The 23872-nt window shown below is 40.8% G+C and overlaps 1 protein-coding gene across 1 annotated transcript in view; it reads left to right on the top strand.

Annotated features, from left to right (window-relative positions):
• Window positions 1-23872, top strand: part of PAPPA2 (pappalysin 2) — a 298454-nt gene that overhangs the window by 227157 nt on the left and 47425 nt on the right. The window contains exons 17-19 of the mRNA XM_032160910.2: window positions 13022-13190; window positions 14546-14681; window positions 16622-16731. Of these exons, the coding sequence (XP_032016801.1) occupies window positions 13022-13190; window positions 14546-14681; window positions 16622-16731 (415 nt within the window). The remainder of the gene's footprint in view (window positions 1-13021; window positions 13191-14545; window positions 14682-16621; window positions 16732-23872) is intronic.

Below are 23872 nucleotides of genomic sequence, written 5' to 3'. Positions count from 1 at the left end.
TAGGGTCTTATCATTGCTGTGGCTTCCAGATAAGGGACAATGCAAATAACTTTGCTTTCTCAAGGAGCAACAGTGACCTGCAGTGGTTAAGTTAATTCCCAGGTGAGGGTGTGAGTGTGTATATATACCTGTGAGCACTTTCAGTCATGCCTGTCTGTGAGTCAGGCTGATCAGGAACAGAAATATAACAATACGTGGAGGAATTCTTGTGCTGAAAGCTTTGTGAAGATGACAAAAGGAGTCCTTACAAATGAGATCACCTGCCCCTTGAAGTTGAGCGTATACAGTGTGTTGCTCTTTTCTGCCAGAATTTTGTTCCAGTGGGCTTCCCTCAGGCTCTTCCCCTGCCCTGACTCTCCCCAACAATAGGTAGAAAAGAGAGGGAGGGAAGGAGAGGTGGAGGGGATATGCATATTTCCTCCATTTCTCCATTTACAGTTTTGGCTAAGACTATTGAAAATCTCTGGGTTCTCACCTGCACTGTTCCCTCTGCCTGGCATATCCTCCTCTGCTTCTCTACCTGGTGAACCCACTCAAAGGCTTCCTTTGCTGATATTCTTCATGTCTGCAGGCAGTGTTGGTGGCTCTCTCAGGTCAGTATTCCAACCCTATTATAATATTTATATTTGTTTTTTACGGCCGCAAGAGCTAATATAATAAATAGGCATATTCTCGGTGCTCAATAAATATTTGTTGAATGAATGTATAAATGGACAAGTAATTGAATGGTTAAAGAAAGAGGTTCCTATTAAGTGTTTTCATGTTTCAAGTCCAGTTCACCCCTGAATTTTGGTGTAATTTCCAGTTTCTCAACCATGCACTGATGAGAATTGATATTTGGACTTTGTGAAATAATGCTAATAGCTATTGTATACATTTGGGTTTAAATCACATGAAATGGAGAAACCTCAGGTTGTTTTTAGTTTGGGGTGTAACCTGGGCATATTTGGCAGAAAAATCTGTTGGCTGCATGGAGAATGGAAGAAACTCATGAAAAGAGATGAAGTGGGAGCTTTTGAACTTGATGTGAGAGAGACTAGGAAAGGAGATGTAGATGATTAAGATGACAGCAATGGAAAATGGAGAAGGGGCCCCAAACTTGGGTTTAGGCGTTCAGACCTAGGAACCAGGCATTATTGTACCTGCCAATCTGGAGACATAAGATTTAGGAGAAGAAAGTCCAAAGATAAAAGTAAGGGGCGGGACATGGAAGTAAAATGGTCTACACACTTTTAGGAGTTAGCAAGTGGCTCATTTTTTTCAGAGAGGCTCTATTTTACATGTGAGAAGAGCTTTGTAAGGGGATTTTTTTTTTTTTTTTTTGGTCAGAGAAGAAGGCCAAATCCAATATGTCTTGTTGGATAGTCCTGCTGATGCTATTTCTTATCTTGTAGAAAGGGCTAGAATAGGACATCAGGAGACCTGGCATTAGAGAGTGCACAATAACTATGATGGCCTGTAAACTTACCATGTCTGAAGTCTGCTTGTTCCCTATTTAGGATATTGGCTTGGGAAACCAGGCCTGCAATTTGTTAGAGGAAAACTGGCATGGAGTTTGGAAGTGCTGATGGTTCTGTTTGGGGCTAAGTAGAGAACCGTGTCTTTTAAAATGGTCTAGATCACTGTTTCTCAGTCTTTAATATGCATAGGAATTATTCGGGGGTCTTTTTAAAATGCACATTCTTGTTGACTCAGTCTGAAGTGGATCCTGAGATTTATTCTAACAAGCTCCCTGGTGATTCTAATATTGCTGCTCTAGGTACCACACTGTGTGTAGTAAGAGGCTAAACTGTATTCAGAGTGAAAAGGCTTTCTAACTTCAGTTCAAAAATGGACCATGTATCAGACAAAACAGCTAATTAATGCTTTAGTTTTCTAATTCATGTAATGGAAATCATGCAATTGCCTCTTTCCCTTACATCTTCTTTTTAGGGATATTCTAAATGATAGGATTTGGGGATCCTCAGCACAAATGCACTAAGTGAGGAGAGGTAATTTATCCATAGCTCCGTTGGTAGAAACGTGAGTGCTTCCATTTTATAATATAGGCATTTGGCATGAGAATCATCATAGTGCACATCCCTGCTCTGCCATCAACCAATTAGATAACCCCAGGCAAGTTATTTTATGTTTCTAAATCTTACTTCATCTATAAAATAAACATTTATACATTCATTGAACCAATATTTATTGACAGCTATTATGTACCAGGCATTGTGCTGCATACTGGGAATATCATAGCAAATAATGCTTTGCCCTCACCGAACTCTTTTCCATGGTGGGAGCTGATGATAAGCAAGTAAAACCAATACACAAAATAAGGTCAGGGTATGCATCCAATGAAAGGAAAAAAGATGCTTTGATTAAAAAAGAAAAAGTTAGAGAGGCAAAATAAGGATGCTCTGGGGTGGTGAGAATTATGCTTAGATAGGAAGAAAGAGAAGGAGCCAGTCAGGAGAAGATAAAAAAAAGAAAAACATCATGACTTGAGAGAATGGGAAGGTCATGGGTTGTGCTTGGGATTCTAAGTCCAGTGTTGGTGAAGTGCATTAAGGAAGGTGAATGTGGCATTGAATAAGGTTGAAGAAAATGGAGCCGGAACACACGGGACCTCGTAGGCTAAAGAAAGAAGTTTGGATTTCATTTTTCATCCTAACAGAAGCAATTAAAATGTTGTACACAGGGAAGTTTATTTTTTTGAAAGTTCCCTCTGACTGGTGTTTGCTGACTGGCTGGGAAGGGATCCGAAGGAGAAGTGGGGTGTCCAGTTAGGAGGTGAGAGATGGTGGCTTGTGTTAATGTTTGTGGTAATGCTGAAGTATAGAGACAATTTTCAGAAATACCTGGGAGGTAAAGCAGGACTTGTTGACGGGTTAGAAGAAAGCAGATGGGGTGACCAAAAAGGTAAGATTGAGAGGAAGAATAGAATCAGTGATGGCTTTTAAGTTCCAAGCTTGAGCAACAGGGCAGATGATGGTATCATTTATGGAGCTGGGGATGGTTGAGGAGGCTAATATCTGGAGTGAGGGAATCAAGAACTTAAACAATAATAGTCCCTATCACACAGAGTGGGTCTGAGGACAAAATAGTATAGATGTATATTTTCCTATACAATAGTTAGCACTTAAGTGCTCTACTTGTTATTGTTTTTCTGTTGTTGTTATTATTCTTGAGGGAGTACCCACTGGAGACACCAGGTCCCCTTGAGCAGCAAAGACATAATAATTCTCTGGGACTCAACAAATCGTACTTTTATTTTCTCCAGTGGAAAATAAATGTTACTCTTGAAAACCCTACAATGGTGATAGAAGGATGGGATGGACTATGTGTGCCTCAAGCGACATCAATCAAACTTTCAGCCAAGTTTTGATTACAAGATCTTTATTTCTGGCAATGATGTAAGAAGCAGAAAGCACAGCTGGGTTTTCAGCATTAGGTGGATACCATAAGTTCTGGAAATTGGGAAAAGCACCTTCTAACTTGGAAATTGTGCTGATTTGTCTGGAGAAGTTAGAGGGAAAATAAATACAAACCTTCCCCTAACCCCAACTCCTCATGATACCATTTACAGCATAAGGAAGAAATCACAGTGCAAGAACGCTCAACTAACAACCCTAGCCAAAAGACTGGATGCTTAGCAAAGACCAAATGGGACAGTTACAGGGCTGTGAGGTGGATGATCTTGCTCTCTTGTTTCTACACCCTACTAGCATGAGAAGGTAGCATGAATTTTAGTAGTTTACCAACCTGGCTATGCTTAAAAACTTCTGGCAAGTTTAAAGATACAGAGTCCCGGGCCACTCTCAGGAGGTTTAATGCAGTAAGCCTAGCAATCTAGATTTTTTAAGTGGCTTCTACATAATTCTGATGGGATTGGTCTACACATGTAAGTTGGAAATCTTTGATCTCATGATCAGAATGTTATATTATGATTTGAAAACTTTGAAATCTATGAATTGCTGTGCGAACATTGGGTAAATCACTTCGTGGTTACTAATGTGATTTCCTGCCTACAAATGAGATGTTTTAGCTGATAGACAGCAAGTAGAATGTTTTACATGTAGGGTACTTGGCATGGGCTATCAAAGATGTTTTGGAATCTCTGTCCTGGTAAGGGCCTGTTTGTCTAGTATCCAATGCTGTCATTCTTCCAAATGCAATCTATTCACTTCATGATTTCAAGGAGTCGTTTGGTTCCTGATGCATAAGCCATACACAAAGGATCATTGTGAATAAACCAGTTTTTTCATTAACGATTTTAAAGGTGTCAAAGGTCACTCCTCAACATCACCAAACTAGAAGCAATGCAGAGGCACTGGGGATCAGTCCGTCCATTGCTGTGTCTCAGTCAGTTTGAGCTGCCATAACAGAACACCATAGATGGGTGGCTTAAACAACACACATTTGTTTCTCACAGGTCCGGATCCTGAGAAGTCCAAGGTGCTGGCAGATCCCTTATCTGGTGAGGGTACCTTCCTAGCTTGCAGATGATTCTTTTTTTTTCCTTAGACAGAATCTTGCTCTGTCTACGAGGCTGGAGTGTGGTGGTGCGATCTCGGCTCACTGCAACCTCCGCCTCCCGGGTTCAAGGGATTCTTCTGCCTCAGCCTCCCAAATAGCTGGGACTACAGGGGCTTGCCACCACACTTGGCTAATTTTTGTATTTTAGTAGAGATGGGGGTTTCACCATATTGGCCAGGCTGGTCTTGAACTCCTGACCTCGTGATCCACCCACCTCGGCCTCCCAAAGTGCTGGGATTACAGGCATGAGCCACTGTGCCCGGCCAGATGATTATCTGTTTTCTGTGTCCTCACATGGCAGAGCACAGAGAGGGCAAGCTCTTATGTGTTTTTTCATGAGGGCATTGGGAGGACTCCACCCTTGTGACTTAATTACCTTCCAAAGACCCTACTCCCTAAAATACCATCACATTGGGAGTTAGGATTTTACCATATGAGTTTGTGAGGGCCACAAACAGCGCTAGGTAACAAAAACATGAGCAGGATGGGTGGCAAGATTTAGGCTTCAGTCTTCTTCAAGGGCCCTATGGGGAAACCAAATTTCTTGGGACTAGGAAGAATCCAGAACACTCTAAATTCCTGGCACAATCCAATCAGCTCATAGCACTGAAGTGCCAAGTTCCATACCAGGAATTCTCAAGGCTTGCGCCATAAGCTGGGATCCATGACATGAACATCAGGCAAAATGAGACAGCCCTCACTTTTGGGCCCTGAGATACTTAACCTATCAAATGCTTTGCTAGAAGGCTGAGGGTGAGGCTTAGAGACGTTGGTTGTCTGATGTAGAGAGATGCAGAAGTCCTGGAAGGCCCATGGAGAGATGGCAGTGCAAAGCTGTCTTCTGTACAAGGGAGATCAAACCATAAGGAAAAAGAATCTTTGAGGCTGAGAGGGGCAAAGGAACCCCTGCAGAAAGAAAACAGAATTTCCTAGGGAATTGGGACTCTCTGCCAACCTCTCCCAACTCCTGCCTGCAGTGCCTCCTCTCCAGTCCAGGTCCAGTGTAACTGTACTATTCTCTTGCTGCTTTCTAGCCATCCCCCTCCTTGTGTTGCTGGTGGTTTGCAGCGCAGGGCCTGTCGCGTTGTCTGGGTGCCACGATGGAAGGCTACATTCTTCTTCCCCATCCAAGTTTGATCTGTCTACTCTCACCCCTGAGGTTATTAAACTGGCAAGGAAATATATGAAGTAGGCATTCTTGAATGGCTCTTTAACTCTGGGCAAGGAAAGGGAAGACTATTTCCATGGTTGAAGTATTCCAACCAATTCAGAGAAAAATACCACATGAGGTCAAAATATGATCGTCCTGGCCAAGCAAGGGTTTTCCTTTATAACCATGCTGACATGCAAGGTTTTTACAGCCATGCCTCTCCCCTGCTGTCAGTGGTATTGCCTGCTTTCTCCAGCTGGGGGATGTCAGTTCAGCAGAGGTAGGGGAAGGATTTCATCTGTGGGAGGTGGTAGAAAGAAGAGAATCCCTGGGAGGATATAAACTCTGCAGTGTGAAGGAGGAGTAAAATATCCATTCTAGGAGAGGGACAAAAAGGAGACTCGTTAGAGTAAAAAAGAGCTGCAAACCCTTAATTGAAAATAGATTTGGAGAGGCATTTTTAAATGTCATCTTTCTGGAGGGAAAGAAGCAACTTACTAAGCAGTACATTTCATTTGTATAAAGTTTAAAACCAGGCAAAACTCCTCTATGCCGATGAAAGTCAGAAGTTTCTGGTGTTGCAGAATACTGTATGCTGTGAGGGTGGGGGGATTTTAACTGGGAAGGAATGCAAGGGAGAATTCTTAGGGGCTAGATATGTTCTGTATCTTGATCTGACTGGTGGTTACCCAGCTGTATTCACAGGTAAAACTCCCTCAAGCCGTACACTCAGATTTGCATATTTTTCTATATGTAATTCATTACTCAATACAAAAATTTAAAGTGAAACTTCTTTTTTGCCCACTTATGGATGTGGCATTGGGACACAGGGCATCTGAGTGCTCAGCCGAGGATGAGGACGCATTAGTAAAACTGTGGAGCACGCCACGAACAGTCAGAGCCTGACGTGGCAGGACGACCAGGGGCTTCTGCTGTGAGCAAACCTGGGTCTGCATCCTGCCTGCAGGGTTTACCGTGTGTTTTGAATAAGCTTTACTTTTCTCTCAGGCTCAGTTTTCTTCTCTTAAGTGTGAATAATAACATTTACCTTTAAATATTGTTTGATCCAAATACCATATGTTCTCACTTGTAAGTGGGAGGGGAGCATTGAGTATACATGGACACAAAGAAGGGAACAACAGACAGTGGAGCCCACCTGAGGGTGGAGGGGAAGAGGAGGGTGAGGATGGAAAAACTACCTACAGGGTACTATGCTTATTACCTGGGTGATGAAATAATCTGTACACCAAACCACTGTGACACGCAATTTACTCATGTAACAAACTTGCACATGTACCCCGAACCTGAAATTTGGAAAAAAAAAAAAAAGTGCTGTTTGGAGGATTGAACAAAATAATGTACATAGGTATCTTGCCTATGTACACTTGAAATATAGATCAAAAATGGCATTTATTTTAATAGCTAGAAGATACATGTCCACACAGACTATGATGCTAAAAAATTCCAGTCATAAAAATCAGATTTTTTTTTTTTTTTTTGAGACACAGTCTCACTCTGTCACCTGGGCTGGAGTGCAGTGGCATGATCATAGCTCACTGCAGCCTCGACATCCCAGGCTCAAGCCATCCTCCCACCTCAGCCTCCCCAGTAGCTGGGACTACAGGTGCGTGCCACTGTGCCTGGCTAATTTTTGTATTTTTTGTAGATAAGAGGGTTTTGCCATGTTGCCCAGGCTAGTCTCAAACTCTTGACCTCAAGAGACTTGTCTGCCTCAGCTTCTCAAAGTGCTGGGATTACAGGAGTGAGCCATTATACCTGGCCAAAAGTTAGATTTCTGTTGCAAAATGTCCTTGGGAATAAAATTATGAATCTAAATAATTATTTAATAATAAAACACTCCACTTATTTCTAAGCATATATTATTTGCATATGTTTTACTGTTAAAATATTTTATTATTAAAATTATTTGAAGTTGAATGAATTCTGTGATGTGAGATCTTCAACAAATTACTTAACATCCTTCAGTGTGTTTCCATGAAATGGGGATTAAAGAGATGATTTAATAGGCCAGGTACATTGGCTCACGTCTCTGATCCCAGCACTTTGGGAGGCTGAGGCAGGTGGATCACTTGAGGTTGGGAGTTCAAGACCAGCCTGACCAACATGGAGAAACCCCGTCTTTACTAAAAATACAAAATTAGCTAGGCGTGGTGGCACGTGCCTGTAATCCCAGCTACTTGGGAGGCTGAGGCAGGAGAAGCACTTGAACCTGGGAGGCAGAGGTTGCAGTGAGCCGAGATCACGACATTGCACTCCAGCCTGGGCAACAAGAGTGAAATTCCATCTCAAAAAAAAAAAAAGAAAAAGAAAAAAAAGTTGATTTCATTAGTATTATAATGATTCAACTTGGTATTATCGAATGTGGCTTGCAATGTACCTGACATGCTGTTAGTTTCAGTTCAATGATTCAATTCAGCAGATACTTAATGCCGAATATAAACCAGATATCAGTTTAGTTCTTGGGAATTAAAAACAAGACCACCACATAGCCTCTGGCTTCTGGAAGCTTCCAATCTAGTGGCAAAGACAGTCACATGTGCATTTATAAAACAATGTGATAAATGTTTTACTGGTGCTGCAGAAGCTACAGGAGGTATTGCACTATAGTCAGTTAGAAGACAACATGCAGGGGTTGGTGGGCATATTTAACCTTAAAAGGGGCATAATGAGACTAGAAAATGGTGATTTAAGGCTACCACATGTTTGAAAGAGTCAATGGCCAAAGGGTTATTTACATTTTAGAATTACAAGCTTATCTGTAACCAGGAGTGTTTTGCATTAGAAGTGGATATGTTAAAACGGCAAACAGAAAGCACTTTCAAACTGCAGTGAGTCAAACGGGGAATGGAATGGAATCCTCAGTAGGGAGGACCCTAATTCCATTGACTCCAATCCACATCAAATGGTGTCACTCTGGTTGGGGACCATGTCTGGGCATGAGAAGGAGGACCAATTCTTCCAGGGCAGTATTGAGTCATGTCTACTTTGAGAAGCTGGTGAAAGTTATGGACTCTTTCCAAGGAAAAATAAACTTGTAAACAAATAAAGCAGACATCTCAGAAGTTATTTTCCTTCTGAAAGTTAGGTTCAGAATCTCTGTTTTAAAAGAAAACTCATATTGCCTCACTTTCTCCCCTCTCTGAAGAACCAATAAATAGAAGCAACTTCATCAATTATATTGCCATATCAACACTGTTGATCCTCAGATCACTTCTGATCAGTTCTCTGAATGTGCGATCACCTTTCTTGCACCCCATCTTACCTGACATTTCATTGTACTTAGATGTGAGTCTTTTCCAAGATGAAGATCTCAGAGAAAACCCAATTACAATTTAGATGCTGTACTATTTATCAAACCCTCTTAAGAGTAATAGATCAAATATTTCTATACAACATTTACTACTACTTTGAATAATAAATGAGCATTACTATTTTTAGTTCCATGATTTAGAAATTAGCCTAGGACAGTGGGACATATGGCTCACAAGAACCATCTGTCCCTGCCTATTTGCTAATTTTTTTTTTTTTTTTTTTTTTTATACTTTAGGGTTTTAGGGTACATGTGCACAATGTGCAGGTTTGTTACATATGTATCCATGTGCCATGTTGATTTCCTGCACCCATTAACTCGTCATTTAGCATTAGGTGTATCTCCTAATGCTGTCCCTCCCCCCTCCCCCCACCCCACAACAGTCCCCGGAGTGTGATGTTCCCTTTCCTGTGTCCATGAGTTCTCATTGTTCAATTCCCACCTATGAGTGAGAACATGCGGTGTTTGGTTTTTTGTCCTTGCGATAGTTTACTGAGAATGATGATTTCCAGTTTCGTCCATGTCCCTACAAAGGACACGAACTCATCATTTTTTATGGCTGCATAGTATTCCATGGTGTATATGTACCACATTTTCTTAATCCAGTCTATCGTTGTTGGACATTTGGGTTGGTTCCAACTCTTTGCTATTGTGAATAGTGCCGCAATAAACATACGTGTGCATGTGTCTTTATAGCAGCATGATTTATAGTCCTTTGGGTATATACCCAGTAATGGGATGGCTGGGTCAAATGGTATTTCTAGTTCGAGATCCCTGAGGAATCGCCACACTGACTTCCACAATGGTTGAACTAGTTTACAGTCCCACCAACAGTGTAAAAGTGTTCCTATTTCTCCACATCCTCTCCAGCACCTGTTGTTTCCTGATTTTTTAATGATGGCCATTCTAACTGGTGTGAGATGGTATCTCACTGTGGTTTTGATTTGCATTTCTCTGATGGCCAGTGATGATGAGCACTTCTTCATGTGCTTTTTGGCTGCATAAATGTCTTCTTTTGAGAAGTGTCTGTTCATGTCCTCTGCCCACTTTTTGATGGGGTTGTTTGTTTTTTTCTTGTAAATTTGTTTGAGTTCATTGTAGATTCTGGATATTAGCCCTTTGTCAGATGAGTAGGTTGCAAAAAATTTCTCCCATTCTGTAGGTTGCCTGTTCACTCTGATGGTAGTTTCTTTTGCTGTGCAGAAGCTCTTTAGTTTAATGAGATCCCATTTGTCGATTTTGGCTTTTGTTGCCATTGCTTTTGGTGTTTTAGACATGAAGTCCTTGCCCACACCTATGTCCTGAATGGTATTGCCTAGGTTTTCTTGTAGGATTTTAATGGTTTTAGGTCTAACATATAAGTCTTTAATCCATCTTGAATTAATTTTTGTATAAGGTGTAAGGAAGGGATCCAGTTGCAGCTTTCTACATATGGCTAGCCAGTTTTCCCAGCACCATTTATTAAATAGGGAATCCTTTCCCCATTGCTTGTTTTTGTCAGGTTTGTCAAAGATCAGATAGTTGTAGCTATGCAGCATCATTTCTGAGGGCTCTGTTCTGTTCCATTGATCTATGTCTCTGTTGTGGTACCAGTACCATGCTGTTTTGGTTACTGTAGCCTTGTAGTATAGTTTAAAGTCAGGTAGCATGATGCCTCCAGCTTTGTTCTTTTGGCTTAGGATTGACTTGGCGATGCGGGCTCTTTTTTGGTTCCACATGAACTTTAAAGTAGTTTTTTCCAATTCTGTGAAGAAAGTCATTGGTAGCTTGATGGGGATGGCATTGAATCTATAAATTACCTTGGGCAGTATGGCCATTTTCACGATATTGATTCTTCCAACCCATGAGCATGGAATGTTCTTCCATTTGTTTGTATCCTCTTTGATTTCATTGAGCAGTGGTTTGTAGTTCTCCTTGAAGAGGTCCTTCACATCCCTTGTAAGTTGGATTCCTAGGTATTTTATTCTCTTTGAAGCAATTGAATGGGAGTTCACTCATGATTTGGCTCTCTGTTTGTCTGTGATTGGTGTACAAGAATGCTTGTGATTTTTGTACATTAATTTTGTATCCTGAGACTTTGCTGAAGTTGCTAATCAGCTTAAGGAGATTTTGGGCTGAGACAATGGGGTTTTCTAGATATACAATCATGTCATCTGCAAACAGGGACAATTTGACTTCCTCTTTTCCTAATTGAATACCCTTTATTTCCTTCTCCTGCCTGATTGCTCTGGCCAGAACTTCCAGCACTATGTTGAATAGGAGCGGTGAGAGAGGGCATCCCTGTCTTGTGCCAGTTTTCAGAGGGAATGCTTCCAGTTTTTGCCCATTCAGTATGATATTGGCTGTGGGTTTGTCGTAGATAGCTCTTATTATTTTGAGATACGTCCCATCAATACCTAATTTATTGAGAGTTTTTAGCATGAAGGGTTGTTGAATTTTGTCAAAGGCCTTTTCTGCATCTATTGAGATAATCATGTGGTTTTTGTCTTTGGTTCTGTTTATATGCTGGATTACATTTATTGATTTGCGTATGTTGAACCAGCCTTGCATCCCAGGGATGAAGCCCACTTGATCATGGTAGATAAGCTTTTTGATGTGCTGCTGGATTCGGTTTGCCAGTATTTTATTGAGGATTTTTGCATCAATGTTCATCAAGGATATTGGTCTGAAATTCTCTTTTTTGGTTATGTCTCTGCCAGGTTTTGGTATCAGGACGATGCTGGCTTCATAAAATGTGTTAGGGAGAATTCCCTCTTTTTCTATCGATTGGAATAGTTTCAGAAGGAATGGTACCAGTTCCTCCTTGTACCTCTGGTAGAATTCAGCTGTGAATCCATCAGGCCCTGGACTCTTTTTGGTTGGTAAGCTATTGATTGTTGCCACAGGAGCACCCAGATTCATAAAGCAAGTCCTCAGTGACCTACAAAGGGACTTAAACTCCCACACAATAATAATGGGAGATTTTAACACCCCACTGTCAGCATTAGACAGATCAACGAGACAGAAAGTTAACAAGGATATCCAGGAATTGAACTCAGCTCTACATAAAGTGGACCTAATAGACATCTACAGAACTCTCCACCCCAAGTCAACAGAATATACATTTTTTTCAGCACCACACCACACCTATTCCAAAATTGACCACATAGTTGGAAGTAAAGCTCTCCTCAGCAAATGTAAAAGAACAGAAATTATAACCAACTGTCTCTCAGACCACAGTGCAATCAAACTAGAACTCAGGTTTAAGAAACTCACTCAAAACCGCTCAACTACATGGAAACTGAACAACCTGCTCCTGAATGACTATTGGGTACATAATGAAATGAAGGCAGAAATAAAGATGTTCTTTGAAACCAACGAGAACAAAGACACAACATACCAGAATCTCTGGGACACATTCAAAGCAGTGTGTAGAGGGAAATTTATAGCACTAAATGCCCACAAGAGAAAGCAGGAAAGATCCAAAATTGACACCCTAACATCACAATTAAAAGAACTAGAAAAGCAAGAGCAAACACATTCAAAAGCTAGCAGAAGGCTAGAAATAACTAAAATCAGAGCAGAACTGAAGGAAATAGAGACACAAAAAACCCTTCAAAAAATTAATGAATCCAGGAGCTGGTTTTTTGAAAAGATCAACAAAATTGATAGACCGCTAGCAAGACTAATAAAGAAGAAAAGAGAGAAGAATCAAATAGATGCCATAAAAAACGAAAAAGGGGATATCACCACCGATCCCACAGAAATACAATCTACCATCAGAGAATACTACAAACACCTCTATGCAAATAAACTAGAAAATGTAGAAGAAATGGATAAATTCCTCAACAAATACACCCTCCCAAGACTAAACCAGGAAGAAGTTGAATCTCTGAATAGACCAATAACAGGTTCTGAAATTGTGGCAATAATCAATAGCTTATTTGCTAATTCTTATCCCATATTGCTGAGGATTAAGTCTTCTTTCATGACCTTCTTGAGAGATTCTGATGAGCTATTTTTGTTTTATGTTTTATCAGCAAGCTCCTGAAGATACAATGCCTGGAAGGTGGAATCTGGGAGCAAGGCAGCTGCATTCCTGTGGTGTGTGAGCCACCCCCTCCTGTGTTTGAAGGCATGTATGAATGTACCAATGGCTTCAACCTGGACAGCCAGTGTGTGCTCAACTGTAACCAGGAACGTGAAAAGGTAAGGAACATTTTTTTAACTTATTTTGGATCAGGCTGTGGTCTAATCTTGATGCCCAATCCAAGATATTTGAGAAATGAAATTCCAACAGGCAGGGCCTTGGGATTCTAATCGGGAGTGTTGGTATTATGCAATAGAAAATTCAGAAAATACCACATTTTTTGAATGTTCTCTCCTGAGTTCAGAACTTCTTCTGAGGTAAGAAGAATCCAATGGGTAGAGTACCAGGTATATTCCAAAAAGAATGCTGGGATCCTGATTTAGCAATGTGATCTCCTCTCATGGATGGCCACTGACATAAGTTGGCTACAAATACTAGTATTATTATTTTTCTATAACAGAGTCCTGAACAGAAACACAAATTCCTCAGCAAAGTTGGAAGCGCTGTTTGACTCTTCCCCTCCCTAGGATTTTGGCACAAAAGGTCTCAAATGAAAAACACAGTCTTATCTTTGTTGTGTGACTAAAAGCAATTTTATTTTAGAATCTTTCAAGCCTCACACACATACATGAGACAGGAAGTCAAGCAGACTTACTAGGCAAAGGTCAATGTCCTTGTCTGCTCCCTTGGCACCTGTTATCTTAGTTTCCAATACTCCAAGGTAAGCACCATGGAACAGATGTGAAAAGAATATGGCAGAAAATGAGACCCCTGAGAAATCAAGCGCATCCATTTGCACTGATGGGTTAAGGAACCATCAAGTTGACCAGATGAAGGGAGGGCTACCTACATTTCTAAAATCTTACTTTTTGGGGTTTTGAGAGTTAGTGCTACTCTCTGTGTTCTGGATAGAGTATAATTTGTGAAGCCAAGAGTTACACAAACCAGCACACATGTGGAGAAAGGGAATAGAATTTTGGTGACAACAAAAGCAACTACGATGTGTCCATTGAAGCAGAAAGGCAAAAGCACACCTTTAGGAAATATTATGAATTGGTTTCACTGGATGAAACTCATCTTGAAAAAATCTGACATTTGCCACAAGCAACATTTGGTGTGATAGTAGGGATGAATCAGTGCAAAACAACACCATCTGGGAAACAATTCCAAAAATAGCTCTGAATACACGAGCTTTGGTTGATAGCTGATTGTTTTCCTATATATAAAGGAAAATACATTGTTAATACATTTCATTAGTGGAAAAAAATTGTCATCATGATTCCTCTGCCTGGAAAAAGCAAAGAATTTTGTTTGTTTGTTTGTTTTTTTGGCCAGTAACAACATGTTATTTCAATAGTGTCTTTTGGTCCAGGTTCTAGAACTGGAGAATACTACCACTTAATCAGACCACTTTTTTCAACTGTCAGTAAAGTTAGCAAAACAATAATCAAGATGTTTACTTTTGATATTCTAGCTTCCCATCCTCTGCACTAAAGAGGGCCTGTGGACCCAGGAGTTTAAGTTGTGTGAGAATCTGCAAGGAGAATGCCCACCACCCCCCTCAGAGCTGAATTCTGTGGAGTACAAATGTGAACAAGGATATGGGATTGGTAAGGATAGGAGTGAATCTTAAAGTTAATTTCTATGTCATTCTTTTATTAAGCACAGCTGTTTTTTTTTAATTTTATTTATTTATTTATTTTTTTCAGACGGAGTCTTGCTCTGTCGCCCAGGCTGGAGTGCAGTGGCGCAATCTTGGCTCACTGCAACCTCCACTTCCCGGGTTCAAGCAATTCTCCTGCCTCAGCCTCCCAAGTAGCTGGGACTACATATGCCTGCCACCACGCCTGGCTAATTTTTGTGTTTTTAGTAGAGATGGGGCTTCACCAGGTTGGCCAGGCTGGTCTCAAACTCCTGACCTCAGGTGATCCGCCCACCTCAGCTGGGATTACAGGTGTGAGCAACTGCACCCAGCCCTCCCAGCTGAATCTCGAATCAGACACTGTTCTCCCTGAAGAGTGGACTGAAATGCAAGTTGACTCTTAGCTGCTTTAGTAAAACTGAGATTTATGGCAACTTTGAGGGGCCTAGACCAGATGGATTTGTGGTATGGTTTGTAACTCCAAGATGAAGGGTGGGACTGTGTAGCCACATAGCATGTGTCTGCTGGGCTCCTCCATTCTATTTCATTCTCTGTGGTTGTTACTGGAGTGGAGAATTACTGAAAGGGATGATTTGAGATTCCTCTTTCATGCATCATTCTTCAGCCATTCTTTCTCTGCAGAGGAATAGGCTCCAGAGCCGTGGACAACTTCTTATTCAAGCAATTACAATTAAAGGTCTTTGTGGCCAGAGCTGATTTACAGTGATGTTAACGTTGCCTTGGCTGGCCCTAAATATCATAGGAAAGAGTTGTAGCTGATGTGAAACCTTGTAAGATTACTCCTAAATTCTGAACTGCATTAGCAAGGAGTAATTTTATCGGACATTCTAACCAATGCCAATGAGTATAATTTGCATTAATTAGGAAGCTCATTGCCATCTTCAAGGTGCTCTTTGCACAGTGATGTCTTGTGGTCAGGTATAGAGTATCAGGGAATTCAGATGCGCCTCTTGGGTGGTATTTCACAAACAGGTTCTCATCCTCCAAGCCTCCAATTTCTGCATTAAAATATCATAAACTCACATATCTAGAGGCCTTAAGAGGGATGTAGTTCATTTGATTGTTTTAAAAGTCACTGAAAAACATAGAAATACAGATAGTAAGGACTAAAAAGAAACTTGGAAATCATGAAATCTATAGATGAGGAAATACAGAACCCAGAGAGTGTATTTTCTCTTAATATAATTTTAGGAGACATTTGGACTCTGTGTGGAAGGGAATAGAGCAAGATTTTTCTACAAGAGACCAACACATGCCCAAAGTCTCTGCTTCTGATTCTTCACTGCTTCCTCTTTTAATCAAATAGGTTTATTGGCTGCCAATGCAATTATCTTTAGTGCAGCAACAGAAAGAATAGTCTCTGAGTAATTTTATAATTTCTGGGCCATTTCCCACCACCCACCACCACCACCACCACCAGCATGTCAAGTTCTTAAGTAGTAGTTGTTGCAATTATAAGCTTCCAGGAGACCATGTAAACAGGAATATTAGATATACTTAAAAGTTATGAGCCAATCAGGATAGACTTTGTCTAGCTAGAGTCCTGGAGGGGATCTTGGAGGCCAGCTGGGCCAAGAGTTAATCTTTCAATTACTACATCATGTAGAAATTCAGGCATTCCAGAGGAGGGGTTATCCTGGACGAGACAGAGGAGGGGACACTTGGGGCAAGTGGAGTTAGGTTGGGGCAGAGTCTCTTTACCAGTTAGTGTGAAGGTACTCCTACAGGAACACAGTAGATGAATATCAGCCCTGCCTACAACATCATAATATGGTGACCTATAATGAAAGCAATTGTTCTTTAAAAACTCAAAGCTATTGATTCCTGAAAGAAAAAGAATGAGATCTGGGAAGTTCAAGTCTCTGCTGTAAACTTCTGTTCTTTCAGGTGCAGTGTGTTCCCCATTGTGTGTAATCCCCCCCAGTGACCCCGTGATGCTGCCTGAGAATATCACTGCTGACACTCTGGAGCACTGGATGGAACCTGTCAAAGTCCAGGTGAGGAAAGCGACATTGTTATGTGCCAAAGACGTGAGTCTGCTGAGCAACACTTGGAGCGTTATTTTTTGGAGTAATTTCAGAGGCTTTCAAAGCATCCTCAAAGCAAACAACCACAGGGATTATTCCTAGAAAGAGGGATTAAACATTGAAAAGAAAAAAGAGGGAAGCTTGAAAAAAAAGATATCCCACATCTAAAGGAAAGTTTGAAATACAAGATGGAAAGAAAGCTTAGAGACATAAGAAACAGAAAGGAAAATTACTACTAATGAAAAATGGGACAGGACAGGTTAGGATAAGCCAAAGAAATGTATAAAGATGAAAGAAGGAAGTAAATAAAAGGATGGATTAGAAAACATGAAAATAAAACTGCAAGCAAGGGAGTGCCTAAAGGAACTGAGTGAACTGAGTAAGAAGAGAATTGCCTTTCCTTTATCCATCTCCCACCCTTTCTAAACCTGAAATCCTTTTCCTGGGACATCTGCTATTCAAAGTCAGTCATCAGCAAAATCCACGACATCCACAGCCTCTTCTCTGGGCTTTCTTTCCATTTGCTTCCTTTTCTATCTGAAACCTGGCTCTCCCCTGGGGACTCTGCCTCCCTGGCCAGGCTCATTCTTTGCTGCTTTCTCCCTCATGCCCCTCCTAACCCTGGGCGTGCAAGAAGGGTAGGCATCATCCTCTCTCCTCATTGCCATTTGCAAACCATTTTTCCTCCCTCCCCTGTAAAATGACTCACATTTGAATCCAATGTTAACAGAATGAACCACTCACTTCCCTCAATGCTGCTGTCATCTTCTGACCTTATGGCACCCCTCTCCTTATCTCTGAAACACTTTGGCTTCTGGGGCTTGGCCACGTTAGCCAGCCCTCCTGTCAGAACTCGCATTGATGTCTACATCTGCACATTTGATTCTTCTGAAACCAGGATTCTCAGCTCTGTGGCTTCCTTTTCTCCTGTGGCCGCCTTTTCCTTTCCGACTCCATCTCCCTCATGCTTTCCTTGGCCCACCCTAATCTTGCCTTGGTGGCTTCTTGGCTGTTTCCTAAACATGCCAGCCATACCCTCACCTCAGAACCTTTGCGCTTATGCTTCCTTCAGCCCAGGATGTTCTTCTCCAGAATATCTGCATGGTTTGCTCCTTTCTGTCTTGCAGATTTTTACTCGAATGTCAGGAAGGCCCTCTTTGGTTATTCTATTAATATCTAATATTTTAACTTCCCTGACACTTTCTGTCTCCTTTCCCTCTTTTATTTTTTCCTCTTTAGGACTTATCATTACCAAGAGTATTAAGTATTTTACTTATTTATCTATTATCTTTTTCTGCCATTATAATAAAAAGCTCATTGATAGATTATTGTCTGTTTTATTCATTATTATATCCCTAGATCCTAAAACAGTGCCTAGTATTCGATACGTGCTCAATAAATATTTGTGAAATGGATGAATGAAAAAGAGAAAGAAAAGACTGTGCAAGAGCAAAATGGAGAAAATCGTGTTGTAAACTAATTGTTTCTTCTTAGAATAGGGGAGGGTGGGGATTTCAGAAAGCCTAAGAGCTTGGTTACTTTATTGTTAGACTGTTTAACAAAATTCTTGCAAGTCTGTTTCCATTGGATGACCAAAAGAGGACTCCAGAGATATGCCACATTTCATTCAAGCATTATCCTCAGGTCTCTGCTTTTTCCTCACAGGTTAATTGCACTTTATTATGGGCATGGATTTGTGTCAAAGCAGGAGGTTCAAGGAAAAAAGTACTCTAAGTGTGATTTGGGTGAGGAATGGAGAATAACACAATCCTATTAATTCAGTTAGTCATTCATTCAACAAACATTTACTGAGGCTTATTATGTGCCATGAGCTATGCTGAGTGCTGGGATGTGGAGGTGAAAAATAATAGTCCCTCCGTTTAAGGACTTGCAATTTGGCCACAAAAGCAGATATCTATGATGATGTCACATGGGAAAATGTTTGAACATAGTAAAGGTGTTATGGAAACACCTGAGAGGAAGCAACCAAGTCTTTTGCTCAGGAGCCTGGTGGAGTTGGGGAAGGATCAGTGGGAACTGACCAAAAAGCTTTTCCTCTGGGTCGTAAACTGTGATCAAGAGGAGCACTCAACACGGTAAGAAATAGTAAATGTTCCATCTGGCTGAAACCAGGGTATGTGTGGTACAGAGAGGAAAGATGGTGGTAAAAGAATGAGGTCAGGAGAAACAGGCCGGCAAGATCCTGCCAGGCACTGCCTGCCCTTCCTAGGATTTCGAGCCTCGTGAGAACTCTGAGTGGGGGTGGAGTGCACCTCAGTGCTGAGGGCAGTGTGAAGACTGCATTGGAGTATGAAGGAGAGGGCCAGAAAACACCTCCGCAGGTTCTCCCATCCCCTGGCCTTTCCAGACTTTCAGTTTCACTCTCCAGTCTGTTGTTAAGGTTTAGCTAAACTACAGCAGCTGGAATTACAGTGCCCTGGAGAAAGAGTTTCTGCCTCATGTTTCATGGTGTGCCAGATGGTCTAGACCCTTTCTTTCAGCCCCATAAACTCAGTGTGCTATGATGAAAAACTTCCCTTTCTCTGTAAGCAGGCAAAGGGAGAAAGGCTTGGGCATGCACGAGCCTTTTCTTTCTCTTGGGCATAAACTGAAATAGATCCATGTGCATTTGCTTCACCATCCACCCCACAAGATGTCGGATGGGAACAGTCAAAGATGTAGGGTCTGTGAGGCCCGAGTGCAAGCCTTCCAGTCAGCAGGGTTTCTTCCACCTCTGTGTTTCTAATGGAACGTTCCAGAAAATGACAGTCCATTTGTCTTCATGAAGACAGCAGGGATACCAATTACAGACACTTGACTCTAAACTGGAAAACAGTTTTCTCTATTCTATTAAAGCCTCCCTTTTTTCAGCTATCCTTTTGGGGAAATCATTATTGTTTATTTACTTCTATTCCATAGCATTTTGTTCTTGTTTATATTCCTGATGCCTTTTTCAGTGCCTGGTGCTTTGTAGGTTTCTTAGAAACATTGGTTGAATGAGCAAAGAAACTGTTGTAGCACCATTTTCTTTCTTTCTTTTTTATTTAATTTAATTTTAAGTACCAGGTTACAGATGCGGAACGTGCAAGTTTGTTACATGGGTAAACGTGATGGTGGTTTGCTATACCTGTCAATCAACCCATCACCTACATATTAAGCCCCACATGCATTAGCTATTTGTCCTGATACTCTCCCTCCCTCTGGCCCCCTGACAGGTCCTAGTGTTTGTTAATTTCCTCCCTGTATCCATGTGTTCTGATTGTTCAGCTCCCACTTACAAGTGAGAACATGCAGGTAGCACCATCTTCTACTTCAGAAGTAAATGCGTATTTTTTTCTGTGTCTGGATGCATTTCAGCAGCTTCTTATTGACATAGCCTTGTCAATTCTAAGTTGCCACCTCAGAAAAAAAAATGTGGAACATCTTCCTTAAGCCGGTATATCAAACGTGATCATTTGTATCATTGCATTTATTATGACTATGATTTAGTCAGTAAATTCTTGGTTTTTGACATAGGTTGACCAGACATGATTTTGAAGATGTTAGCAGAGAAACACTGAAGACCCTTCAATAAAAAATACATATTTTCTAAAAGCTGAATTTTTAACTCATGAGCTCTGTTATTCACCAACTGCATAACCTTAGGCAATTTACTAGCGAGTGCCTCCTTTTCCTCATGTGTGAGTGGAAATAACACTGATCTCATTAGGTTAATGTGAGTATCAGATGGGAAACATATGAATAGACCTTAGCTTACTTGATGCATAGTAAGTTTTCTTGATCAGTTGCCATTCTTATTTGAGGCAGGTTGCTTCCCCTCAGTTTGCCTGCCTCCTCTCATCTGTATGAGATTCTGCCCTGCTCTTTATAATTTGGGTGTATAACTAAACTATATGGCTTGTTCACATCCCTATCAATACAGTTTACCGTATTGATAGGGATGCAGTTGCTTTCCTGGAACTCTTGAGGCTTGTGTCACATTTCCATGTGAAAACAAAGTGAAATCGTTAAATTAGCTGCTTCCAAAATGTAAGGGAAGAGCTGAGGTAACTTGCAAAATGAGTCTTGTCCTTACCTTAGAAGGATTATTTGTTTCTAGAAAAATTCCCAGCAATCAGAATTTCAGAAGTCGAAAATATAATTAACAAAATTTTAATGTTTTCTTGAACCCCAAATCAATACCCTTTATGCCAAAAGAAAACCAAGTAGTTAACCAATGGTGAACACTAATTATCACAGAGTAGCAAAGCAAGCTGTTACCTGTGCTCTCTCTGCTCTTTCACAGTTATTATGTTAAAGAATATTGCTTACAAACAAAGCTTGCATGAGATGCTCTGTGTTTAGGAAATTGCAATTTTATAGTAAAATAAAAGCAAGAAAAAAGAAGTCACTGGATGCAATGGAAATGATGATGAGATGATTGCCCTTATGTATCTCGGGGCCTCTAGGATGAGATTATGCACCAGCCGCAGATGATCTCATGATGGCTATGGTTCTGTGGCACTCAGCAGCTCACCCGGGGTGTGAAATCTAACCTTGTCCTCATAAATAAGAAGAAATGCCTCATAAACCAAGGTAATTTATTAAATGAAACTCCATGTCGAGTAAAATCCTTGTAACTCAAATTGACTTATCTTGGGAGTTGTTCCATATTGCACTCAATCTTAAATGTTTGTGTCCTTAAGAATTGCTTGGGCAGTATATAAAAAGAACAGCAGGGTTCCAGCCTTCAGAAAGACTGGAGATGCCTTGGAATAAGCATCTTTAATAAGCACCTTAGGTAATTCCACTGTAATTCTTCAAGAAACACTACTATTACAAAATAAAATACTGACAAGATAAATATTTTAAATACAAGCACGCCTCTCTGGAGCATGGCTCATTTGTTTAATAAATGATGCTTGCCTATTTCATGAAAATTCCTGCTGTGTGCCATATTTCAGATACCTTTGTATCTGGAAAGAGTACAGAGTAATGGATTAAATTGCATTATTTTCTCTAGTCTGCTTCCAATGACTTCATTCTTTGTAATAAAAGATGATACCTTACATTTGGATAACACTTTATTGTCTTCAAAACATATATGTGTGAAAAAATATATATGTGATATATTATACACACACACGTATATATTTGAGTCTCGTCACAAACCAATAAGCCAGGAAAGGAAGATTGTATTATCTTTATTTTACAGACACATTAGCTGTTGTTGGATGACCTGTTCAATATTGCACAGCTGGCAAGAAATAGAAAAATAAATGCCACCAACTTTGCTGACTCCCAGTTCAATGCAGTACTCCCTGCCTCACCCTGTTTGCTATAGTCTTTTTTTCCCCCGATATATGTTTGAGTTAACTTGCCTATCAAATAGAGAATCAGTCATTCCTCTCAGCTATGAGAAGCCCCTCATTTCCATACTCCCCGACCCTGAAGTCTAAAAACAATAGATTAAAAGAGATATTTCTTTATAATACTATTTTTTTCTTGTTTTGAAAAAAATTGTGTTTGTTTTTAAAAAACAATCAAGTCTTTGGGAGGCCAAGGCAGGCGGATCACGAGGTCAGGAGATCGAGACCATCCTGGCTAACACGGTGAAACCCCATCTCTACTAAAAATACAAAAAATTAGCCGGGCGTGGTGGTGGGCACCTGTAGTCCCAGCTACTCGGGAGGCTGAGGCAGGAGAATGGTGTGAACCCGGGAGTTGGAGCTTGCAGTGAGCAGAGATCGCACCACTGCACTCCAGCCTGGGCAACAGAACGAGACCCCATCTCAAAAAAAAAAAAAAAATCAAGTATATCGAGTATACTTTTAGATGCCTACAGAGTTTATTTGCCTTGCTCCGGGGGTTCTGCTTTGTATTCCTGCCTGACTTATAGAATAATACATTTTTATTAAAGGAAGAATTTCTGAGGTCTTAGGTAGTCTGGCGTTTTCATGAAAAACATATCGAAGTAGCAACTGACATAAAAGGAAGAATGAGGTCCTCCTGGGTTCAAATACAATGTCACTTACTCCTTGGAGCCTCTGTCTGCTCTTCTGCAAGGGTGAGGATAATATCTAGCTTGCATGGTTGTTATTAAATTTAAAATAACACATGTGAAATGTCTTGCACAGTTTCTAGCACATAGTTCTTAATTAAATAGAAATGAGATGTCGGTTCACTTAGTACAAATGGAAATATCCTCCATCCCTGAAAAGATATCACTAGCTATCTCCATGCAAAATAAAGAAAAATAGGGTTCTATAGTTTGTGTGTGTATGTGTGTATATGTGTGCATGTGTGTGTATATACAATAATGTCTAGGTCATTTGTCTTTTTCTGTCTCTTTTATAAACTGTGCTGAGAAAGGAACTAATGGCTATTCACTGTTTCCTATTGGAACACCTCTGACAACAGAAGCAATTTCTAAAAGCTTTTTATTATAAAGTGAGACTGAGAAGAGAGGAAGGATGAAAATATAGTACTTTTAGATGTGTCAAGGGCATGCTGGATGTGAGAGACAATAGGTAAGGGTTTGAAAATTTCAGATGGACTTTCTAGGCCCTTGTCGTTGCAATGGTGTCTTCCTCCTTCATCTGTTATGCACGGGGATCTAGACCCTTCTGGTGGGGTAAGAAGTATACTGACAGAAAGGAAGGATGCCAGACCAATCCACGTCTTCCAGCCAAGGTGATTGAACAGTGGGACCTGGCAGTTGGGACAGGCAGGGGGCAGCCAAATCATCAATGCTGATGCCCATTGCTCATGTCCTCGTGTGCCCAGACCAAAGACCTCCGCCCGATGCCCCTGCACCTGCAGCAGCACAGACACTCCTGTTGTCCAAGGCACCTGCACCCAGCAAGTGGGAGAAGCTCCCTCAGACTTTTACTAGAGAAACTTTTTTATTTTCTCATCCCTTTTTTTCTAGATTCTTATTCTTTTTCTTCTTTTCTGCCATGCTAATCCCAATTCCCCAGTAAACTGTACTACTGCTGAGGGTGGAAATGATACCTTCTCCTTCACCCCCCATATCTCCTCAGTGTGGGATTCATTTCATCTTTTACTCAGGAAGTGGTGAGTGTGGGAAATCAAAGGGCCCACAGAAAAGGATGACTGCCACAGAGCGATT

The sequence above is a fragment of the Hylobates moloch genome, unplaced genomic scaffold (assembly GCF_009828535.3).
Source record: "Hylobates moloch isolate HMO894 unplaced genomic scaffold, HMol_V3 SCAFFOLD_8, whole genome shotgun sequence".
NCBI classification, from domain to species: domain Eukaryota; kingdom Metazoa; phylum Chordata; class Mammalia; order Primates; family Hylobatidae; genus Hylobates; species Hylobates moloch.
This window is presented reverse-complemented; position numbering and strand designations above follow the sequence as displayed.